The sequence below is a fragment of the Malania oleifera genome, chromosome 7 (assembly GCF_029873635.1).
Source record: "Malania oleifera isolate guangnan ecotype guangnan chromosome 7, ASM2987363v1, whole genome shotgun sequence".
In the NCBI taxonomy this organism is placed as follows: domain Eukaryota; kingdom Viridiplantae; phylum Streptophyta; class Magnoliopsida; order Santalales; family Ximeniaceae; genus Malania; species Malania oleifera.
Window position 1 is genome coordinate 49,912,874 of NC_080423.1, and position 22,449 is coordinate 49,935,322.

At 38.3% G+C, this 22,449-nt stretch overlaps 1 protein-coding gene across 1 annotated transcript in view; it reads right to left on the minus strand.

Moving 5' to 3' along the window:
* Positions 1 to 22,449, minus strand: part of LOC131159887 (alpha N-terminal protein methyltransferase 1) — a 98,665-nt gene that overhangs the window by 13,706 nt on the left and 62,510 nt on the right. Inside the window, exon 6 of the mRNA XM_058115099.1 lies at positions 14,303 to 14,357. Coding sequence (XP_057971082.1) covers positions 14,303 to 14,357 — 55 coding nt within the window. The remainder of the gene's footprint in view (positions 1 to 14,302; positions 14,358 to 22,449) is intronic.

The following is a 22,449-nucleotide window of genomic DNA, read 5'->3' on the forward strand; positions in this document are numbered from 1 at the left end:
TCTTCTCCTCTTCTCTTCTCTTCTTGTCTGCTCCATCTCTAACTTCACAACACCCTTAATAGGTGATATTTCTCATGAGCCAGCAACACCAACATCCAGCCAAGCGGGGGCAGTCAGGTCAGTGGTTCGAAAGATGTTCCTATTTTCATTGATGATATTATGACTTATGAGCAAAGAGCAGCAAGTTATTGATTAGAATAGGGATGATAGTATGCATACACGTCTCATATGCAGTCAAGGCAAATGGGAAGAATGTTGAAGCTTAAATATAGTGGTAGAAGGAATTATAGGTCAAGTACTACAAGTGGATGCTGATAAGCGTGAGGCAAATAAAATGGAATAGCAAATTAGAAGTGTTCCAATTAATTATCATGGAAAAGGTTTAAACAGACTTTTTTGGGGTTTTCTGGGTGTAGGCAGTGTCAGGTTTAGACAATAATGGTTTTTCTTTTTATTATTAATTCTGCCTTTTTCTTTTGAGCACACTTCGGGTTCTCCTTTGACTTTGGTAAATTTTTTTTCTCCCACTCCTAATTTATTTTTTTTAATTATCAAAAAATAGAAGACCACTAGTTTGCATAAGATTGAGTATTTGGATATAAAGGAGAACTTTAAGGGGTTGTCCAAGGCTAAGGTTACAAGACATATTTCTCTTAAGAATGAGTTGGATGATATGCTTTTTTCTTTTTCTTTTTTTGGATAGAAAAAGAAAATTCACTAATAGGGGATGATATACTTTTTAAAGTACAAAGGGTGCTTGTGGCAAGAAACAAGATTTACATGGGTTTTTTTTCCTGAAAAATGACAAACTATCTTATAAAAGAGCAAAGTATAGAAAGAAAAACAAAACCGAACAAAAAATCAAAGCATATGTAAAGTTCATAAAATATTGCATGTCAGTCCTTTGCAAGTCAATCATAGAAATGCCTAAAAACAAATTATTTGTCGTGGTCCAAAGCAGTGCGAAAGGCGCCTACACCATAAATGATTAATAGAAAGAGAAGAACCCCGAAAATTCTGGCATATAGTTCCATTCAAATGCAAACTACTTTGAAAAATGCATTTCTCCGTATCATTTTCCTCGTCTTCCCTTTTCCGAAACCTCTGAAAGAAATAGAACCCATACTTTCCAGAGATGTAGAGTGAACTCACTATTCCCCAAGAAGACTAAGCAGCTCATTCCAAACCTCTCAAGAAAAAGGGCAGTGCAAATTAGTTGCATTTTCACCACACTGATTAAAGTCCATAAAATATTGCATGTCAGTCCTTTGCAAGTCAATCATAGAAATGCCTAAAAACAAATTATTTGTCGTGGTCCAAAGCAGTTCCAAAGGCGCCTACACCATAAATGATTAATAGAAAGAGAAGAACCCCGAAAATTCTGGCATATTGTTCCATTCAAACCAAACTACTTCGAAAAATGCATTTCTCCATAAACATTTTCCTTGTATTCCCTTTACCGAAACCTCTGAAAGAAATAGAACTCATACTTTCCAGAGATGTAGAGTGAACTCACTATTCACCAAGAAGACTAAGCAGCTCATTCCAAACCTCTCAACAAAAAGGGCAGCGCAAATTAGTTGCATTTTCACCACACTGATTAAAAGCAAACACATTTTAGGAGATCAAGTTCTATTAGGCCTTCTCATAAGATCATTTGTACCCATGCTCTAAAGGACAACAATCCATCTGAAAGCCTTAATTTTGGAGGGAATCTTAGATCTCCAAGTGAGTAGGAATGTTAATGATATGAATGTAAAATCACTTACAAGAAAAATTCCCAGAATAATCCTAAACCCAAGAACTACCATCCCTCCCACCTCAAAGATGAAATGAATACATTCATCAGAAGAATAAGATCATTAGTCTCCTAGTCATTCAAATTACGGATAAAATAAAAATTCCAAGGATGAAAACCCCTCAAGGAAAAAATAGAAAATAACACTTGCAGCATTATGAATACAAGAAAAATGATAGAAACAAGGCAAAACTCAAAAGAAAGAAGCTTCCCTAATCCAAAAATGCACCCAAAAAGAAATCATATCAACATCTCAAATCTTAAAAGAACAAATGCGACACCTGACCTAAGAAATAAACCTCCAAGGCCTAGTATGGTTGAAATTCACCCAACACTGCACCCCCACCCATATTGTTGAAACCCATACTTAATACAAATCACCTTATAGCAAAGAGTCAGATTCTAAAAGGAATCTGTTGGACACCAAATTACAAAGGCCAGAGCTCCCTTCCTCTTGGACCTACACATAATTTCCCTGTTGCTAAAGCCCACACTAAACCAATAAAAAGTCCCTCATCGCTCTCTCGAGAATTAATACTCCTTCCTACCATACCTGTAGTAACCTGATCAAAATATATATATATATATATATATATATATATACATATATAATAAATAAAGAGACAGTTTGGAGGAGATATTTTGGCGAAGATATTTTGAGATATTATTTGATTACTTAAAGGTTAAGTTAGGTTTTTCTTTATAAACTCTCATTCTCTCATTCTCTCTCTCTCTCTCTCTCTCTCTCTCTCTCTCTCTCTCTCTACGAAATCCACTCTCTCTCTAAGATTTCCAAGCCGTGTGTTGCCGGAATTGACGATCCGACGTCGCTACGTGGATCAGGGAAGGAATCTCTACAGGTTCTACAAATCAGAATTTCATTTCAGAGATTTCCGAGTTTTTCCCGAAAATCGAGGTAAGGGTCAGTTTTTGCTTTTAGTCCGGTAGATATGTAGTATACAAGATTATACTGAAGTGTTGTTCTTCAAATATTAGGTTTCAGGGTTTTCGTGCCGTTGTTTTGAACTGTTTAGGTTTGGGGTTCCGAAAGCTAGGGCTTGAGTTCCAGGTCGTTTCGAACTCCAATTCACATGCAAGTAAGGGGGTTATGTTAATACAGTGATTTATACAATATGAATCAATTGAAATGTTGAAATAACATTTAGATATCGAGTTACAGCGGTTTTAGGGTTTCCGGGCCTCGGTTCGATAAACTGGCTTTACTTTCATAATCAACAGGTCAAATTCAAATGTTATATTTTTAGAATATTGTACTTGTCATTCCGAACCTTTTCACCAGTTGGAAATGTCGTTTTCGTTATTTAAAACCCGTACTGTGATATTAACTGTTTATATTTACTTTCGGGTTGTTTTCGAATGTGGAAAACTGTGTGGCAGGTGTTGATGTTGTGAAATACTGGAACTGTTATGAAAATGCATGAAGTTTATTTGACGGCTACGGTCCGGATTTCACGTAATGATGTGTTTTGTGAAATGATTTCAAAAGAATGTTTAAATTGCTTAAATTGCACGATATGCTTTAGGAACCCTAGGGACTGGTAGTGTAGGTACGGATCCGTTGCCAGTAAGGGCACCATACTTTTGTTTTATATGAACCCAGGCTGTATTGAAACAGTAGGGGGCGGTCTTAGGGTGAGTTTGCCTCTTGATTGTGTACCCAGGCTGTATTGAGACAGTAGGGGCGGTCAACCCCGATTGTGGGGATTTATACATGGTATAGAGTTTGAGGGCGTGTCCTATCCTGCATATCCGTACATTTATGTAATTGTTGTCATATACTATGGGGTTGTTCATATGATGAAAATAGGCTAGTATTTTACAATTATGGAAACGATGATTATATATCATTATGTTTTTTTCAAACACTTAAAGCATGCTGGCCACACACTGTTATTAGCTTAATCGTCCCTTACTGAGAGGTGTCTCACCCTATCATACAAACTGTTTTTTCAGGTCCTTATCGAGGTTGAGATTAGCAAGGACTGGGACAGGGTAGCGATCAATTTTTGAGTGAGTGTCTCCACGAGCTCGATTTTGTAGGTTATGTTATAGGTTTTCAGAACTTGTAAAATGTTGTAAGACTCGAGGATGCGTCGAGTATCATACAATATTGTATATGGATGTTGGAATAATTGTATGTATCTATCAGGCAGTTAGAACTCTGGTAATAGTTTGATGGATGTTTATGTTTTTCGCTGCGTATATATCTGTTGAGAAGTATATCAGGTACACAGACATCACTGCAGTAACACCCGGGCAGTAAGTTGGGACCGGGGCATTACAAGTGGTATCAGAGCCTAGGTTTGCTAGGTTCTTCAAACTTTGACGGTCAGTGAGTAAATTACCAAAGTATTGGTTGTAATGAGATAGAGTTAGTGAGTTAGTCGGGTTTTAGTCTGGAGGCTTGGAGGCAGGATTTCCTTCAACGGTCTTCTATGCTTTTCCGGGAATGATGATTTTGAGAAAACCATGGTAAATCCGTCTATGGTTTCATTTCTAGGTTGAGAGACTTGACTTGGATGTCGAGATGAGAGGTTAGACAATCTAGTGTGTATGGGATGTCAGTGTCTCGAATACGTGTTGTTTAATCTTCTTGTTCCATATTTGCATTTATTGTGTTAAATGTGGAATGATTAAGTCGGCTTTGAGCTGTGTACAGGATGGAACCCAGAGGAAAGGGGATTATGGCAGGAGGCGATAATCACCTGGATGCCTCCAGTGAGGATGCCTCTTGTGTTCCTCCGCGATATAACGAGGTAGGCCAGGAGGGAACCCAGGAAGGGTCCTAGGGAGCAGGATCAGATGGTTGCAGATAGAGGCTGCACATACGAGTAGTTCTCCAGAACGAATCCACCGGCATTTTCGGGAGGGCTGAACCCAATTGCGGCAGAGGACCGGATCTGCTGGAGGTGTCTGAGTGCACAGAGGAAATGAAGGTTAAATACGCCGCCCTCAAGCTGATGGAGGAGGCTAAGAGATGGTGGCGATGAGCTAGGCTGGTCGAGGAGCAGCAACCAGGGTACGTGTCAACTACCTTGAGTCGCTTCAGGGAGGTGTTCTTCGCACGATACTTCCCCATCGCCACCCGTGAGGGCAAGTCTGAGGAGTTCCTCCACTTGACTCAGGGATCGACGCCGATGCAGCAGTACGTGGCTAGGTTCGTGGAGTTATCTCGGTTTGCGCCTCACATGGTTTCAAATGAGACGAATAAGCCTCGTATGTTTGAGAGGGGCCTGAAGCAGGTTATACGCGCGCAGGTGGCAGCGTTGATGGTCTAGGGCTTTTACGAACTTGTGGATAAAGCCATGGCGACTGAAGCCAGCATCCAGGAGGGGGAAAGAGAGGCGAATCAGAAGAAGAGGCCTTTTCCCCAGAATTTGCAGTCAGGCTCCGACAAGAGTTATTGGAAGAAGTCTAGTGGTCCTTTAGGCCAAGAGCAATAGCAGTCAGGATCCCAGGCTTCCTAGGGGAGTTCGGAGAAGCCAATGTGTCCCAAGTGCCAGAAGCAGCATTGGGGCGAGTGCAAGTCTCGATTCACGGGCTGCTACAGGTGCGGGGAGTCGAGGCGTCTGATATGAGACTGTCGGGCGACAGTGACTCTCCCTTCAATACAGGCTCAGAACTGGGGTGGTAACCAGGCATCTCGAGATGGTCACTAGGGAGGCACCGCTTAGGCTAGGGTGTACTCGATGACGCCGGGCGATGCAGAGAACCTCGGCAATGTGGTGACAGGTACCATTTACAACTTATCATATAATGTTGTAGTTCTTTTTTATTCGGGTGCAACCCACTCCTTTATATCTCAAAAATTTGTTAAACGGTGTGAAGTGGAGGCTCAACCGTTAGAGGTCGAATTAGGTGTGGACACGCCATCAGGATTAGTGGTGGTATGTAGTAGAGTGATCAAGGATTACCCGATAGAGATTCAGGGGAGGAGGCTGCTTGCCAGTCTAATCATGTTTGATATGCATGGGTTTGATGTAATCCTAGGGATGGATTGACTGGCATCCAGTTTTGCGAGCATTGACTGCCGTAGGAAGGAAGTAGTGTTCAGGCCTCCCGGAGAGCAGGAATTTCTATTTGTTGGGTCGTGTATGCGTTCTACACCACGGATCCTCTCGGTGATACAGGCAAGACAGCTGCTTCTGGAGGGTTTTCAGGGATACTTGGCGAGTGTGAAAGAGTCACCTAAGGAGGGATTGAAGTTGGAGGATATCCCGGTGATAAGGGAGTTCTCTGATGTCTTTCTTGAAGACTTGCCAAGGTTGCCTCCAGACAGGGAAGTGGAGTTTGCTATTGAGTTAGCACCGAGGACGGCACCAATCTCCAAGGCGCCTTACAGGATGGCTCTAGCTAAGTTGAAAGAGCTATAGGAGTAGTTGCAGGAACTTTTGGACAAGGGGTTCATCAGGCTGAGCGTGTCACCCAAGGGTGCGCCTGTGTTATTTGTGAAAAAGAAGGACGGGTCAATGAAGATGTGCATCGATTACCAAGAGATCAATTACGTGGCCGTGAAGAACAGATATCCGTTGCCTCAGATTGATGACTTGTTTGACCAGTTGTAGGGCACTTAGGACTTTTCAAAAATCGATCTACGGTCCGAGTATCACCAGTTGAAGGTGAAAGTAGAGGATATATCGAAAACTGCTTTCCAAACCCGGTATGGCCATTACGAGTTTTTGGTTATACCGTTTGGTTTGACAAATGCACCTACAGTATTCATGAACTTGATGAACAGGGTGTTCCACGAATACCTGGATAAATTCGTGATGGTGTTCATCGATGACATCTTGGTGTATTCAAAGAGTCCAATAGAGCATGATGCTCATCTTAGAGTAGTCCTTCAAGTACTTAGAGAGAAGGAACTATTAGCTAAATTCAAGAAATGCGAATTCTGGCTTGAGCAGGTCGCATTTCTAGGGCACGTGGTATATAAGGAGGGGATTTCAGTTGGCCCAGGTAAAGTTGAGGCGATAGTGACTAAGCGAGACCAAGGAACGTGCATGAGGTTCGTAGTTTCTTGAGTCTGACCGGGTATTATCGCCGATTCGTCGAGGGCTTTTTTAAGCTATTGGGCCCTTTGACGCAACTTACGAGGAAGGGTAGCAAGTTTGCGTGGACTGGAGACTATGAGCAGAGTTTCCAAGAGTTGAAGCGACGCTTGGTCACGGCTCCAGTGTTGACCATTACATCAAAGGATGGAGGCTTCGTGATCTACAGTGACACGTCCCTAAAGGGACTAGGTTGTGTTTTGATGCAACAGGGTAAAGTAGTTGCCTATGCTTCTCGTCAACTCAAGGAGTACGAGAAGAATTACCCTACGCATGATTTGGAGCTGGCAGCAATTGTGTTTGCTCTAAAGATCTAGCGGCACTATCTGTACGAAGAGAAGTGCGAGATCTTTACCAATCATAAGAGTCTCAAATACTTATTCACCTAGAAGGAGTTGAATATGAGGCAGCGCAGCTAACTCGAATTGATCAAAGACTACGACTGTACCATTAGCTATCACCCCGGAAAAACTAATGTGGTAGCTGATGCGCTGAGTCAGAAGTTAGTGGAGGCGTCGGTTTCAGCAGTTGTGGGGCAGCATCAGATCAGGATGGATCTAGAGAGATTGAGGGTAGAGCTAGTGGACGAGGATCCCCAGGACTTCATTGCCAGGTTGGTGGTTCAGCCAACCTTACAAGAACAAATCAAAGTTGCTCAGTTGAACGACGCAGAGTTGGTAAAGATTGTGGAGAAACTGCAGAGTGTACCACATTCAAACTTTAATGTCTCTGAGGATGGAGTTCTATTATTCCACACCAAGATGTGTGTACCAGACGACGCAGAGATAAAGAGGATGATTCTAGAGGAGGCTCATCGCTCTCTCTATAATGTTCATCTAGGGAGCAGGAAAATGTATAGACATCTGCGAGAATCGTTCTGGTGGAGTAATATGAAGAGGGAAGTGGTCGGATTTGTTAGGTAATGTCTGACATGTCAACAGGTGAAGGCTAAGCATCAAAGACTAGCAGGACCACTATAGCCGCTTGACATTCTTAAGTGGAAGTGGGAACACATCTCGATGGATTTTGCTTCGAGGTTGCCTTCTGCAGTGCACGGACAGAATGCTATTTAGGTGGTGGTGGATCGGCTGACGAAGACGGCACACTTCATTCCAATCAGAGTCAACTATTCTATGAATAGGTTGGCAGAGTTGTACGTACAGGAGGTAGTACGGCTCCATGGCATCCCAGTGTCTATCGTTTTAGATCGAGACCCACGTTTCACGTCTCGGTTCTGGAAAGGGTTGCAGGATGCCTTGGGGTCACAGCTCACGTTCAGCACGATGTTTCACTCGCAGATGGAAGGGCAATCTGAAAGGATGATTCAGATTTTGGAGGATATGCTGCGGGCATGTGTGTTGGAGTTTGGTAACAGTTGGATCCGGTATCTACCACTCGTAGAATTTGCTTATAACAATAGCTACCAAACCAATATTGAGATGGTTGAGGCCTTATATGGTCGTCGGTGCCGATCTTCGTTATACTGGGATGAGGTAAGTGAGTGGCAGATTTTGGGACCGAAGTTGGTTCAGCAAATCTCTGCGAAGGTCGAGCTTATCAAAGAAAGGATTAGATCAGCTCAGAGTCGGCAAAAGAGTTATGCCGATACTCGCCGACGGGAACTGAAATTTGATATCAGAGATATGGTATTTCTGAGGGTTGCTCCTATGAAAGGAGTGATGAGGTTCGGGAGGAAGGGCAAAATGAGTCCTCAATACATTGGGTCGTTCGAGATCCTAGAGAGGATAGGTCCAGTTGCTTATCGAGTAGCCTTACCCTCGACCTTATCTAGGGCGCATGATGTGTTTCACGTGTCGATGCTAAGAAAGTACGTGCCAGATCCGTTACACGTGATCAGTTATGAGTCCTTAGAGATCAGTGAAGCACTAGCTTATGGTGAGGTACCAATTCAGATTTTGGATTAGAAGGTATGGAAGTTGCGTGCAAAGGAGATACCATTGGTAAAGGTGCTATGGCGTAACCACGCGATTGAGGAGGCTTCTTGGGAATTAGAGGCCAAGATACGTCAGAAGTATCCTCAACTATTCAGAGAAGTTCAAAGTTAGACAGGTAATGTAGATATGTGAGTGTAACCCTTTTTGCTTATGGTACGAGTATGTGGATTGTCTCTGGGAGAGTTTGTATATGTAATGTGAGCTTCCGAAACTATTGTATGTAACCACGGTATTCCTCCGCCATAAGTGAGGGTAGGTAATAAATTTGGAACGGGACTACTATGTGGGTGGCCGCTGGCTCTTCCTAGAGACAGAGCAATTAGAGTTCAGACGATGTGATAGGAACAGTTAGCAAATTTCAAGAACGAAATTTTATGAGGGGAGATTGTAGTAACCCGGTCAAAAATATATATATATATATATATATATAAAATAAATAAATAAAAAGATAGTTTGGAGGAGATATTTTAGAGAATATATTTTGAGATATTTATATATAAATATCTTGGAGGAGATATTTATTTTGATTACTTAAAGGCTAAGTTAGGTTTTTCTTTATAAACTCTCATTCTCTCTCTCTCTCTCTCTCTCTCTCTCTCTCTCTCTCTCTCTCTAGACACGAACTCCACTCTCACTCTCTAGGATTTTCGGGTCGTGTGTTGCCGGAATCGACAATCCAACGTCGCTACATGGATCAGGGAAGGAACCTCTACAGGTTCTACGAATCAAAATTTCATTTCGGAGATTTTCGAGTTTCTCCCGAAAATCGAGATAAGGGTTGGTTTTTGCTTTTGGTCCGGTAGATCTATAGTATACGAGATTATACTGAAGTGTTGTTCTTCAAGTATTAGGTTTCGGGATTTTCGTGCCATTGTTTTGAACCGTTTAGGTTCGGGGTTCGGAACGCTAGGGCTTGAGTTCCAAGTCGTTACGGACTTCAATTCACACGCAAGTAAGAGGGTTATGTTAATATAGTGATTTATACAATATGAATCAATTGAAATGTTGAAATAACTTTTAGATATCGAGTTACAGCGGTTTTAGGGTTTCCAGGCCTCGGTTCGGTAAACTAGCTTTATTTTCAAAACCAACCGGTCAAATTGAAATGTTATATTTTTAGAATATTGTACTTGTTATTCCGGACCTTTTCACCGATTGAAAATGTTGTTTTCGTTGTTTAAAACTCGTACTGTGATATTAACTGTTTATATTTACTTTCAGGTTGTTTTCGAATGTGGAAAACTGTGTGGCAAGTGTTGATGTTGTGAAATACTGGAACTGTTGTGAAAATGCAGGAAGTTTATTTGACGGCTATGGGCTGAATTTCACGCAATGATGTGTTTTGTGAAATGATTTCAAAAGAATCTTTAAATTGCTTAAATTGCACGATACGCTTTAGGAGCCCTGGGGACTGATAGTGTAGGCATAGATCCATTGCCAGTGAAGGCACCATACTTTTGATCTATATGAACTCAGGATGTATCGAGACAGTAGGGGCAGTCTTAGTGTGAGTTTGCCTCTTGATCGTGTACCCAGGTTGTATTGAGACAGTAGGAGCGGTCAACCCCGATTATGGGGATTTATATATGGTATAGAGTTTGAGGGCGTGTCCTATCCTGCATATCTGTACATTTATGTAATTGTTGTTATATACTATGGGGTTGTTCATATGATGAAAATGGGCTACGTATTTTACAATTATGGAAACAATGATTATATATGTTTATGTTTATGTTTTTGTCAAACACTTAAAGCATGCTGGCCCACACACTATTATTAACTTAATCGTCCCTTACTGATAGGTGTCTTACCCTATCATACAAACTATCTTTTCATGTCCTTATCGAGGTTGAGATTAGCAAGGACTAGGGCAGGGTAGTGATCTTTTTTTGAGTGAGCGTCTCTACGAGCTCGATTTTGTAGGTTATGTTATAGGTTTTCAGAACTTGTAAAATGTTGTAAGACTCAAGGATGCGTCGAGTATCATATAGTATTGTATATGGATGATGGAATAGCTATATGTATCTATCAGGCAGTTAGAACTCTAGTAATAGTTTGATGGATGTTTATGTTTTCAGCTGTGTATATATATATATATCTGTTGAGAAGTATATAAGGTACACAGACGTCATTACAGTAACACCCGGGCCGTAAGTTGGGACAAGGGCGTTACAATACCACTGGCAAAACACTCAACCTATAAATACATCCCAACAACCCTAAAAAAAATGTCATGGTAAACCCATCAAGCCCTGCAGCCTTCCCCTTCTATCACCAAAAAAATGCTCTCACACTTTCTATGCTCCAAAAGCTCTCTCTAGCCATAAGCCTTACTCTGGGAAATCAGACACCCATCTAACCCTTCTATAACATTTACCTCCTATGGATAAAGAGACCAAATAATCCTCCTCATTAACCACATTGTCCATAAAATATGACCTTGCTCGACCTCCAAGTGGGTTAGGGAGCGTGATTGCAATTCTAGATTCTTTCATAGGGTTCAAGATTCTTCCATAGGGTGGCTAACAAGAAGAGAACAAAAAGCATGATCAAGGAATTGGAAGGTAGTGAGGGATGAACTCGTTAGGGAATCTAATCTAGGAGTTAAGAAGATTTGAGACTATTAAACACCTTTACTCAAAGGAAGATGGTTTTCTCCTTATAATGGTGGGACTAGATTGGTATTGAATTTTAGTCATGTGGCATGGCTTGGGAGGCCTTCTGAGGAAGATAGATGCATGGTGTTTGAGGTGGAGAGAGAGATAAGCCTTCCGAACTTGATAACTTTAACGCGGTGTTCTGCAAGGATTGTTAGGAGGTGGCAAGGAGCCAAGGATTAAAACTTCAAATTCAATTGAAATTTTATAGAAATTTTGAATTCAATTTTGATGAACACATAAAACTTATGATAAATTATGGAAATTATGTATTAAACATTGGGACGTTGTAAATATATGATTTTGAATAATTTAGAAACTAAAATATATGATTGAATAATAATAAAATACATGATTGTGAATAATTTATGAATAACTTGTCTCCCTTTTTCAAAACTTTGGGTAAAAGACAAAATTTTCAACCTAAATTTACAGAATTTCGTCCAAATTTCAGAAACTCCGGATTTTGAATAATTTAGAAACTAAATTTATATGATTGAGAATAATTTATGAATTAACTTTTCTCCTTTTTTCAACCTTTCTTTTAAATTTTCAAAATTTTGGGTGAAGGACAAAAATTTCGACCTAAATTTACCGAATTTCAGCAAAATTTCAGAAACTCCCAAAAATGTGGCCAAGTTTCACAAAACGAAATTGAAACATGATTACCTTTCAGAGCCTTCTGAAATTCAAATTTTTGGCTGAAATTTAAGACTGCGAGGTGATAAGGAATGAGTAGAAGTTTTTTTCAGGAGTTTTATGTTAATAGGATTATTTGTAAGAGCATTCAATTCAACCATCGTTATTTTGGGTAGGAGTCATTCAATTAAGGTAAAGGGATTTTAGGCTTATTAGCTTGTGACTAGTGTGTATAAAATTATTGCATAGGTCCTTGCTTATAGGTTGAGTTCATTTTAAAGTGATACCGTTTCATACTCTGAGAAAGTTTTGTTTGGTGGTAGTATGCATCAGTTGTTCCATTTGAGTGATGTAGAATATTACTTCTCTCTTATGCATGTCTTGTAGGAGATTGATAAGAGTGCAGTTGTCAAAGTTGTCACATAATGAGGCTTCAATGAAAGTTAGGAGCAGACTTCTAATACAGAAGAGGAAGCATCTTCAATGGACATTCTCTGTATTGCAAAGGAAGAGGAGGCTGGTTGTGTCAAATATATTCTGTTATGGTTTGAAGCTCTTTCAGGTTTGAGGATCGACATTAATAAATGTAAAATTATACCACTTAGGGAGGTGCATGATGGCTATAACCTTGCTTGAGCTGCAAATTGCGAAGACACCCAACTCAGTACCTGGGAATGCCTCTGGGTTCCTCTTATTTAAGAACAATGTGCGATGGACTGTCTTAAGATTTGGAATAAAATTGCTAGCTGGTCAAAGTGGGGTAGGCTTACCCTACTTACATCATGTCTCTTATTGCAAAATATCGGAGAAAATTCAAAGAGATTCTTCGGAGCAGCACAGAAGAAGGTAGAAAAATACATCAAGCAAAATGGAACAATGCATGTAATCCAGTCAGAGAATGTGGACTAGGGCTGAGACGTTTTAACTTAAAAATGCTCAGAGAAGCTCTCAGAGCTATCGCAGAAAGAATGAAAACAATTTGGGCAGAGGAGGGATGGTTCCCTAATGAACTAAATGTTTCTTATGATTGTGGTTTAGTGAAAGGAATCGTGTAAAGGAGAGAGTAATACTTTGCTGAAACATTTTAACTGAAAAAAAAAAAAAAAAGGCTCAGTAAAGCTCTCAGAACTATCACAAAAGGATTGAAAATAATTTGAGCAGAGAGGTGGATCCCTAAGGAAGTAAATGTTTCTAATGATTGTGATTTATCGAAAGGAATCATGTTAAGGAGACAGTAATCCTCAAAATTTATTAGTTTGAAATTGGCAATTTAGTTGGTGTGTGGTGTGCAGATGAGACTTGAAAGGAAATGAACCAAGCTTTCTTTATCATTGCCACTAATAAGTTTGAGAAATTTGCAGACGTCTTAGCCATGCAAATGACTGGGAAGGACGACATGTTGGCTCTTATGTGGCAAATCCACAATTTCATTCTCAGGCAGAGAGGACATGATTTATCAGAATGCAGAGGATCCGTGGTAAGAAATTTGTCTTCACAGGCAAGTCATACTATCACCAACAGTTCTGAGCCCCACATCCCATGGAAGCAGTATGGAGGAAAGGTATAACCAGGAAAGTCATTTTCTTTGCTTGGGACCATTTTAGAGGCCATTCTTACAAGGGAGAACCTCAGACGAAGAAATAAAATTCAGATTAGCCTCTGTTTTGTGTAAAAGAGACGGAATAAAAAACCATTTGCTACATCATTATTCTCAGACCTGAGAGTTTTGAGAGCTTTTTTGGCACTGGTTCCAAATCCAGTGGATAATGCAACAATCCATCATAGCAACTTTACAAAGCTGTAAAGCCAGAAACACACAGACTAATGTGGGTAGCTGTAAAGTGTCAAAATGGATACCCTGTACATGTCCTGGAGCATTTGGCTGGATCACAACAGAAGGGCTTGAGTGAGGAATTAACTTTAAAACAATTAAAAGACATCTTGATGAACACCCTTGTCTGGAAAAATTCAGGGAATTTTACACCAGAACTCAGTGACTGGCTTGACTTTTGCCTCCTTAAAGCTTTAGCTTTGCCTTTTTTGCCCACAGGTTGGCAGCTGGCACCCCCTTCGTGCCTAGTGGTACATACTTTACTTACCATTAAAAAAGTAACAAAAAATAAAAACAAGTAGTATAACAAAAGCAGTAAAAAATTTAGGGAGTGGGGGAGAGAGTAGTACCCGTTCTTGCAATGTTCTCCTTCAAAACAAAGAAACCACCAGGCTTCAGGCCAGCCTGGAAATTGCATTTTAATTAGAACCAATACCATATGTTGTTTATTTATTCATCAGAAAATATACGCAGTAAAACTATGCAGGAATAAGAACACATGGTCTGAGAATACTAATTTCCAGGTTTTGTCCTTGCAATTCAAACATGAGTGAAACATGCAGAGCCAATGAGCTTTAACAACTTTTGGACAAGGACAATAAACAATCAAGTTCAGTTTTTCAAAATTAAGGTCAACAACTTAATGTCCTAATATTTTCACATACAGCTGGTCCCAAGACAGGGTAAAGGAGGGTTCTGTTAGATAGCTAACAGCCAGCATAAAATTTGTCAGATCACTATGATATGAATCCTTACCAATTATTCGCAGGGGCATCTCCTACAAGCAACGCATTGCATTTATACCACTTGGGTGTAGCAAAAAGTGAGCGAGGGTGCCCTAGGTTGTCACCCTGAAGACACATGTCATGTCACGGCTATTAGGGATTTATACTAAAAAACATGCTTTATGTAATCGGTTCTAATATTTATTAATAACTTTAGTTATCCAATTTTAATGCGAATCCTTGTGAGCAATGTTTGTCTGACATTATTTATTTAATGATTATGCATGTGTGTCTTTTATTCTATATAGTAGGTGACCTAGTGTGTAGCGGCTTATACACAGAAGATAGATCATCAGTTCTTATAGATTATAAGCCAATTGTTCAAAGTCTTAAATGAAATTGGACACACAATTGGTAGGATTGTAGCACAAGGTTTTAATAGGTTTGTCTTGACTATTGGGAGTGGTACAGTTCCAACTCCTTGTGCTAGTACACTTTGTGTGTATTAAACAAGATCATCTTGGGGTAATTGTTTTTATACTGACTATATAAAACAGTTAATACCTCATGATTATTATGAGTGCTTATGCTCTTAATCCTGATATAATTATTGGACACGTGTATATAGCGTTTATTACTTTGATTCATAGACGAGTGAGATTCTTTATGGGTCAATAAACTCAATGAGTTGGGTGATGACGTTATGTGTATGGTGAAAATTAATTACTGTTGGAATTCACGTCCCAATATCGGGATTGATTATACCCCCTTGAGGAAGCTTATCAGTTTTGATTGTGTCAAACCCTGCAGGCGGATTTTGAATCCGGCACATCAAATAAGTTAAGTGGAAGGTCTTAGGGAATTAATATGTCAATTAATTAAATTGTCGGTAATTTAATTTAATAGACGGGTATCTGTAATCTTTACGTGGGGAGATAAATAAGCATTTAATAATAAGAGCTCGAAATTTAATTTCGAATATGACAAGGAGTGCAGTTATAATTCTTTAGTGGTATGAATTATAATTAACGTAATTAAGAATGAATCCGGGTCAGATTAGGAATTCTTAATTACGTAAGAAGTCCTAGTCATATTTTCCCAGAGGTCCCTGCTGTAACCTATATACACGCGCTCCACTCAGCAGCTAGGGTAAGACGAGCGAACTCTCATAGAGGTAGATGTTTTTGTAAGAGAAAAAAACCCTAGCAGCCGCCTACGAGCCCACTCTCTCAAGAGTAAGGCGTGTATAAGGAATACAGTAGAAGATTCCTGGTCTTCACGAGCTCGTTTTCATACTTGCAGATTCGGGATCAAACCAGACAGATCTCGAAGGTATAATCCTAATCATGGAATTAGGGTTTGCATGATCATTTTTATTTATTTTATTTTTTTTTTGTTATTCGTATGCACTACAGCTGGATCTTAGGGCTATTCCGCAAGTCCCTTCAATAAACAATCAAGTTCAGTTTTTCAAAATTAAGGTCAACAACTTAATGTCCTAATATTTTCACACACAGCTGATCCCAAGACAGGGTAAAGGAGGGTTCTGTTATTTGCAGGGGCATCTCCTACAAGCGACGCATTGCATATATACCACTTGGGAGCAGCAATAAGTGAGTGAGGGTGCCCTAGGTCGTCACCCTGAAGACACATGTCATGCCAGGGCCCGATTACGATGTCAAATATGTGAGAGTTCTTGCATCATTCTGAACATGGGCAGGTAAAGAAATCAGTTCAAGAGACTAGGATTAGATTAGCAACTTGGAATATTGGGAATTTTATTGATAAAAGCATGGAAATTGTGGATACAATGATTATATGAAAAATTAATCTAATATGCCTTCAAGAAACTAATTGGGTGCGGGAGAAAGCTATAGAAATTAAAAAATCGGGATTCAATCTTCCGTACACTAGAGGGCCGTACCCAGTGCACAAGGCTCCCACTTTGAGTGGGGTCTGGGAGAGGTGGATGTCGGCAAGCCTTACCCCCATTTTTGGAGAGGCCGCTCCCAAGTCTCGAACCCGAGACCACTCGTACCGAGGCGGAGGCACTTGCCATCGCACCAAGGCACGACCTCTAAAGAAAACATAAGACCAAAAGACAATAAATGTCATTAATGCTTATGCTCCTCAAGTAGGCCTAGCAAAAAACCTTAAAAGACAATTTTGGGAAGATATAGATAGGACTATGTAAGGGATATCAAGGACTAAGAAAAATTCATAGAAGCAAATTTGAATAGACGCGTTGAAAGGGATAATAAAAATTATACGAGGATACATGGAGGATATGGATATGGAGACAAAAATGACTCCGGGGAGATCATCTTAGACTTCCCCATGTCATATTATTTTATTACAATGAATACTTACTTTAAGAAGAGAGAAGAACACTTAATAACCTTCAAAAGTGGACAAAATAAAAGTTAAATGGATTTTTCCTTAACTACAAAAGTAGATCGTTTATCATGTAAGGATTGTAAAGTTATCCTAGGTGAAAACTTAACCACATCGTTTTAGTGTTAGATATATGTATTAAAAAATTGAAGAGAAAGGATAAAATATATCGGTGCAAGAGAACTTGGTGGTAGAACCTAAAGGGGAAAAATATAATAAAATTTAAAGATAAAATTATCAAAGATGGTGATTGGACTATAAAGGGGGGTGTACACACAAAACATTCTTTTGGAGTAGGATAACTAACTCTATTAAAATATAGCAAAAGAAATTTTAGGTGAATCAAGAGGAAGATTTTCAAATAGCAAATAAAGTTGGTGGTGGGATCAAGATGTCCAAAAAGTTGTAAAGACAAAAAGAATTTGGTATAAAACATGACAAAAATGTAGAAACATGGAAAACTTTGAAAAGTATAAAAAGGCGAGAAAACATGCAAAAAAGGTCGTTAGTGAAGCTAAACATAGATCATTTAATAATTTGTACACTAGATTAGATACAAAAAGACATTTAAACTTGCTAGAGCTAGAGACTGAAAGAATAAGGACTTAAGTAATGTAAAATGAATAAAAAATAATGATGATATTGTTTTGGTTAAGGAAGAAGATACAAAAGAAAGATGATGAAGTTACTTTAGTAAGTTATTTAATGAAAACCAAGTAAAAGGCTTAAACTTAGAATTGAGAAATGAGGAAAAGGCTAAAAATATAAGATTTATTTGCAAAATTAGAGTTAATGAAGTTAAATTTGCACTAAAAAAATGAAAAATGGAAAAGCTATAGGACCAAATAAGTAGATAACATCCCAATTGAAGTTTGGAGATGCCTAGGTGATTACGGAATTATATAGTTAACTAATTTATTTAACGCAATTATAAAAACTAAGAAAATGTCAGATGAATGGAGTAAAAGGGACTTTAATACCTATACAAAAAAATAAAAGAGATATACAAAATTATAATAACTATCATAGAATTAAACTTATGGGTCATACAATGGAATTATGGGAAAGGATAAAACAAAGATTAAGATTAGAAATGAAGGTCTCAGAAAATCAATTTGGTTTTATGCCTGAAAGATCTACTACAAAAGTTATATATTTTTTAAGAAGATTAATGAAAACATTTAGGAAAAAAAAAAAGGAACTTGCATATTGTATTTATTGACATAGAGGAAGCGTATGATATGGTACCAAGGGAAGTACTATGGTAGGCTTTAGAGAGAGAGAAAAAAAAAAGTATATATATTAGGTACACTAATGTCATCAAAAATATGTATGATGAAGCAATGACCAATGTTAGAACTACAGGTGGAGAGACTACAAAATTTCTAATCACAAGAGGTGTACATCAAAGATCTGCTTTGAGCCCTTATTTTTTTACTTTAATGATAGATGAACTGACAAGGAGTATCCAAAATGAGGTTTCATGGTACATGTTGTTTGTAGATGACATTGTCTTGATTGATGAAACTAGGGGTGGAGTAGAACCTGAGTTAGAATTATGGAGAAAATTTTTAGAATCTAGAGGCTTTAAGATAAGTAGAAATAAGATAGAATATATGAAATATAATTTCAATCATAGTAGGAGGAACATTGGAGACAGTTAAACTTGATAACAAAGAAATCAATAGCACCAAGATTTCAATACCTTGGACCCATGGTTTTAAATAACGGCCATTACATAGCGTAACAGCCGATACGTAACGAAAATCGGAGGCTCCAAAACCGATACGGGCCGATAATGCGGTTCGGAAAAAATTCACAGCCGTTACGGAGACGTAACGGCACGTAACAGCCGATACCCCAACGTTACACCTCGTAACAGTCCGTTACGGACCGTTACATGGCCGACAGCTTGCAGATTCCCTGAAGGCTTTCTGCTGCAAGCAGCAGCGCTGCTTTCCCCCTCTCCCCAGCCCCCACACCCATCTGCCATTCAAAGAGTAATATGGAAAGTAAAAAAATGACCTTGAAAATTTGTTGGCTGAAGCAATAAGAAGGCTTCACTTCTTCGAAGCCAGAGAGTGAGCACACCGAGCAGATCTACTCATCTTCGCACTTCGCAGCCTTCCAAGACTCGAGAATTGCAGACTTGCAGTTGCAGTAGCTTGGTGAGTCACCGGCGACAGGTCTGCAGCAACTGTGCTGCCTCTGCGAGTTGCCGATAGCCCGTCGGCACCTTCCTCCGCCAGTCGTCGCAGTCGCCACTAGCCAGCCTCTCGATTTCAGCTTCGTAGCTTGGAGTCATCGCTGCCGTTTGTGCTGCGCAGCCTTCGCTCCTTCGAGGCTCCTCCGAGTCCCCTCCCCTCTCTTGGTCTTACTCGACTCCCCAACGAATGAGACACTCAACACTCAACACCCACAGCACTAGCCACTAATCTTATCATTATGTTTTTTCTTTTTTAATTATATTTTGTTGTAAATTATGTTTGTTAAATTGAATTAAAAAAAAAGTAATTTAATAGAGTAAAAAATTAAAAATCATTAATAATTATGTAAAATAAATTTTTTTTAATTTATAAATATTTTAATTGTCTTATATTTTTTGAAAGGTAATTATGAAAATCTAATTCCATGACATATTTCCTGTTTATTAATATTTTTTAAGTTTTAAAACATCATTTTGACCTTAAATTTAAAATTAGGTAAAATAAATGTTTACATCTATTTTTTGTTTTTAGTTATCAAATAAAGTAAAAATTGATAACTTAATAAAAAAAAAATTTAACCTAATAGTTAATACATTAATAATTCTAATTTTTACTAATTACTACTGGAATTTGTAGAAAAATTTTATTTTAATCCATATACTGAGAAAATGCTTAAAAAGTTAAATAGTCAATTTGTAATGTATGGATCTCTATTAGTGATGTTGTGATATATATGAAAGTAGAGCAAAAGTCTTTTTTACCTTTAAAATTACAATGTTAATTTCTTATAGTTATAAATAAAAATAAAATCAAGTTATAAAAAATAATGAAAATATCTTTTTAAAGATAAAGGAATATATTTTTTTTGTAATAAAATATCTAATATTTTATATTGTTTATTTAAGTTTAAAATAATAAACATTAGTTATTATTTTTAATCAAATATTATATTATATTTTTATGTAATAAGTATTTAAAATTAGGACTATTTAGTACTTCTTATTTAATATTTAATAAATTACTAATTATATTATTCCTGTCATTGTAAGGTTGTAACTTTGTATTTTCTCTATGTTTTGTGTAGAGATCATCAAATTAAGTTTATCAATATGTCACGTGATAGAGGAAATGAAAACTTACCTAGTGAGAATATTGGATGGCATTTTGGTACTGCGGTGGACGGTAATAGACATGTTATTATGTATAAGTTATGTGGGAAGATAATCAAAGGGGGCATTACACGCTTGAAACAACACTTGGCACATAAAAAGGGTCAAGTAGTTGGATGCTCAAATGTGACCACACAAGTAAGAGAACAAATGATGAAACATTACAGTATGCTGAGAAGAAAAGAGATAAACAAAAAAGGCAAGAAGAAGTAGAAGCCCAAATTAGAGGAGATTTTGAGAATTTGAGTGATGAAGAAGACTTGGAAGAAGAAAGTGTGAGATTTGCTCGACAAGAAACCATACGATCACAACAACAATGGGAAGAAAGACAAAGATTTCGAGAAAGAACAATTGGAAGGGGTAATATTTATGAAGAGGGAGGTGGCTCTGGCAATGGTGCTACCAGTGGTTTCAATAGAGCAGGAGATCGATCTTATAGTGGTCGAGAAGCTAGAGGTAGTGAACGACAAGAGATCAATCCTGATGCCCCTGAAGCTAAACTAAAGGCAATGGATCCTATTTTAGAAAGAAGCAAGAGTGCGAAACAACCAAAAATCAACACTAAGTTATTGAAAGGCTTAAGAAGTAAATTAGGAAAAGCAGTTGAAAAATTCCTAATTTATAATCGGATTCCAGCAAATGTAGCTAACTCTTCATTTATGCAGCCTATGCTTAATATTGCTGCAGAGGTTGGAAAGGGGGTGAAGGGTCCATCACCCTATGAGATATCTGAAATTTATTTGGAGCAAGAGTATCAAGAAATGAAAAATTATATAACTTCTTTTACTGGAATTTGGAAGGAGAGAGGTGTAACACTTATGTGTGATGGTTGGTCAGGACCAACTAGAAAACACATTATAAACTTTTTAGTTTATTGCGATAGAGGCACCGTGTTTCATAAATCAGTTGATGCCTTTGATGTGCCAAGCAGAACAGCTGAATATTATTTCAGGTAATTTTCTAATTTTAATTGTATATGCAAATAATATTATGGACTTGCATGTTTTTAATTAAATAGTAGTAATTATTGAATTAATAATTTCATTTCAGATTAATGGACGAGGTGGTTGAAGAAATTGGAGAGAAAAATGTTGTCCAAGTAGTGACTGATAATGCAGTTACAATGAAGGCAGGAAAAAAATTATTAATGCAGAAGAGGCCCAATCTCTATTGGATAGCATGTGCAGCTCATTGCATAGACCTTATTCTTGAAGTTATTGGTAAGAAAAGTAACGTGAAGGTCTTAGACGATGTAAGAATAATAACCTCATTTATTTACAACCACACATGGATAGTGAATTTCATGAAGAAATTCACAAATAATAGAGAGTTACTTCGCCCTACCATCACTCGATTTGCGACAAATTTCATTGCTTTGGAGACTACTGTCAGGCATAAACAAGCATTAAGGGAAATGTTTACATATGATGCTTGGAAAAACTCAAGGTTTGGGATGGCAAAATCAGGCCCAGCATATGATTCAAAGAAAATTATCTCAGGCAAAGAGTTTTGGCAAAAGACCTCTGATATAATTAAAGTGCAAGAACCCTTGGTGAAAGTTCTTAAATTGGTTGATGGTGATGAAAAACCAACCATGGGCTTCATATACGAGGCAATTGATAGGGCGAAGTTGGCCATTCAAAAAGATTGCCGGTTTTACAAAGACTACTGGAAAATTATTGACAACCGGTGGAGTTTTCAGTTGCACCAAGATTTGCACGCTGCTGGTAAGTATAAATCAAATACAATTTCTTATTATTTTAACTTTTAAATTATGCATAGTTGCATTACAAAACTATTGATTAATATGTTTCTAAATTTAATTGTAGGGTATTTATGGTGCCCCACCCTTTCCTGAAGTTGTTAGAGAAGTCATGGATGGGGTTAAAAAAGTGATAACCAAGTTGGTACCCGATATAGATACTCAAATTCGGGCTATTAATCAAGTAAGTATTGGTTCCATTAAATTGAATAATGAATTGTTATAGTATTCTGTAATACT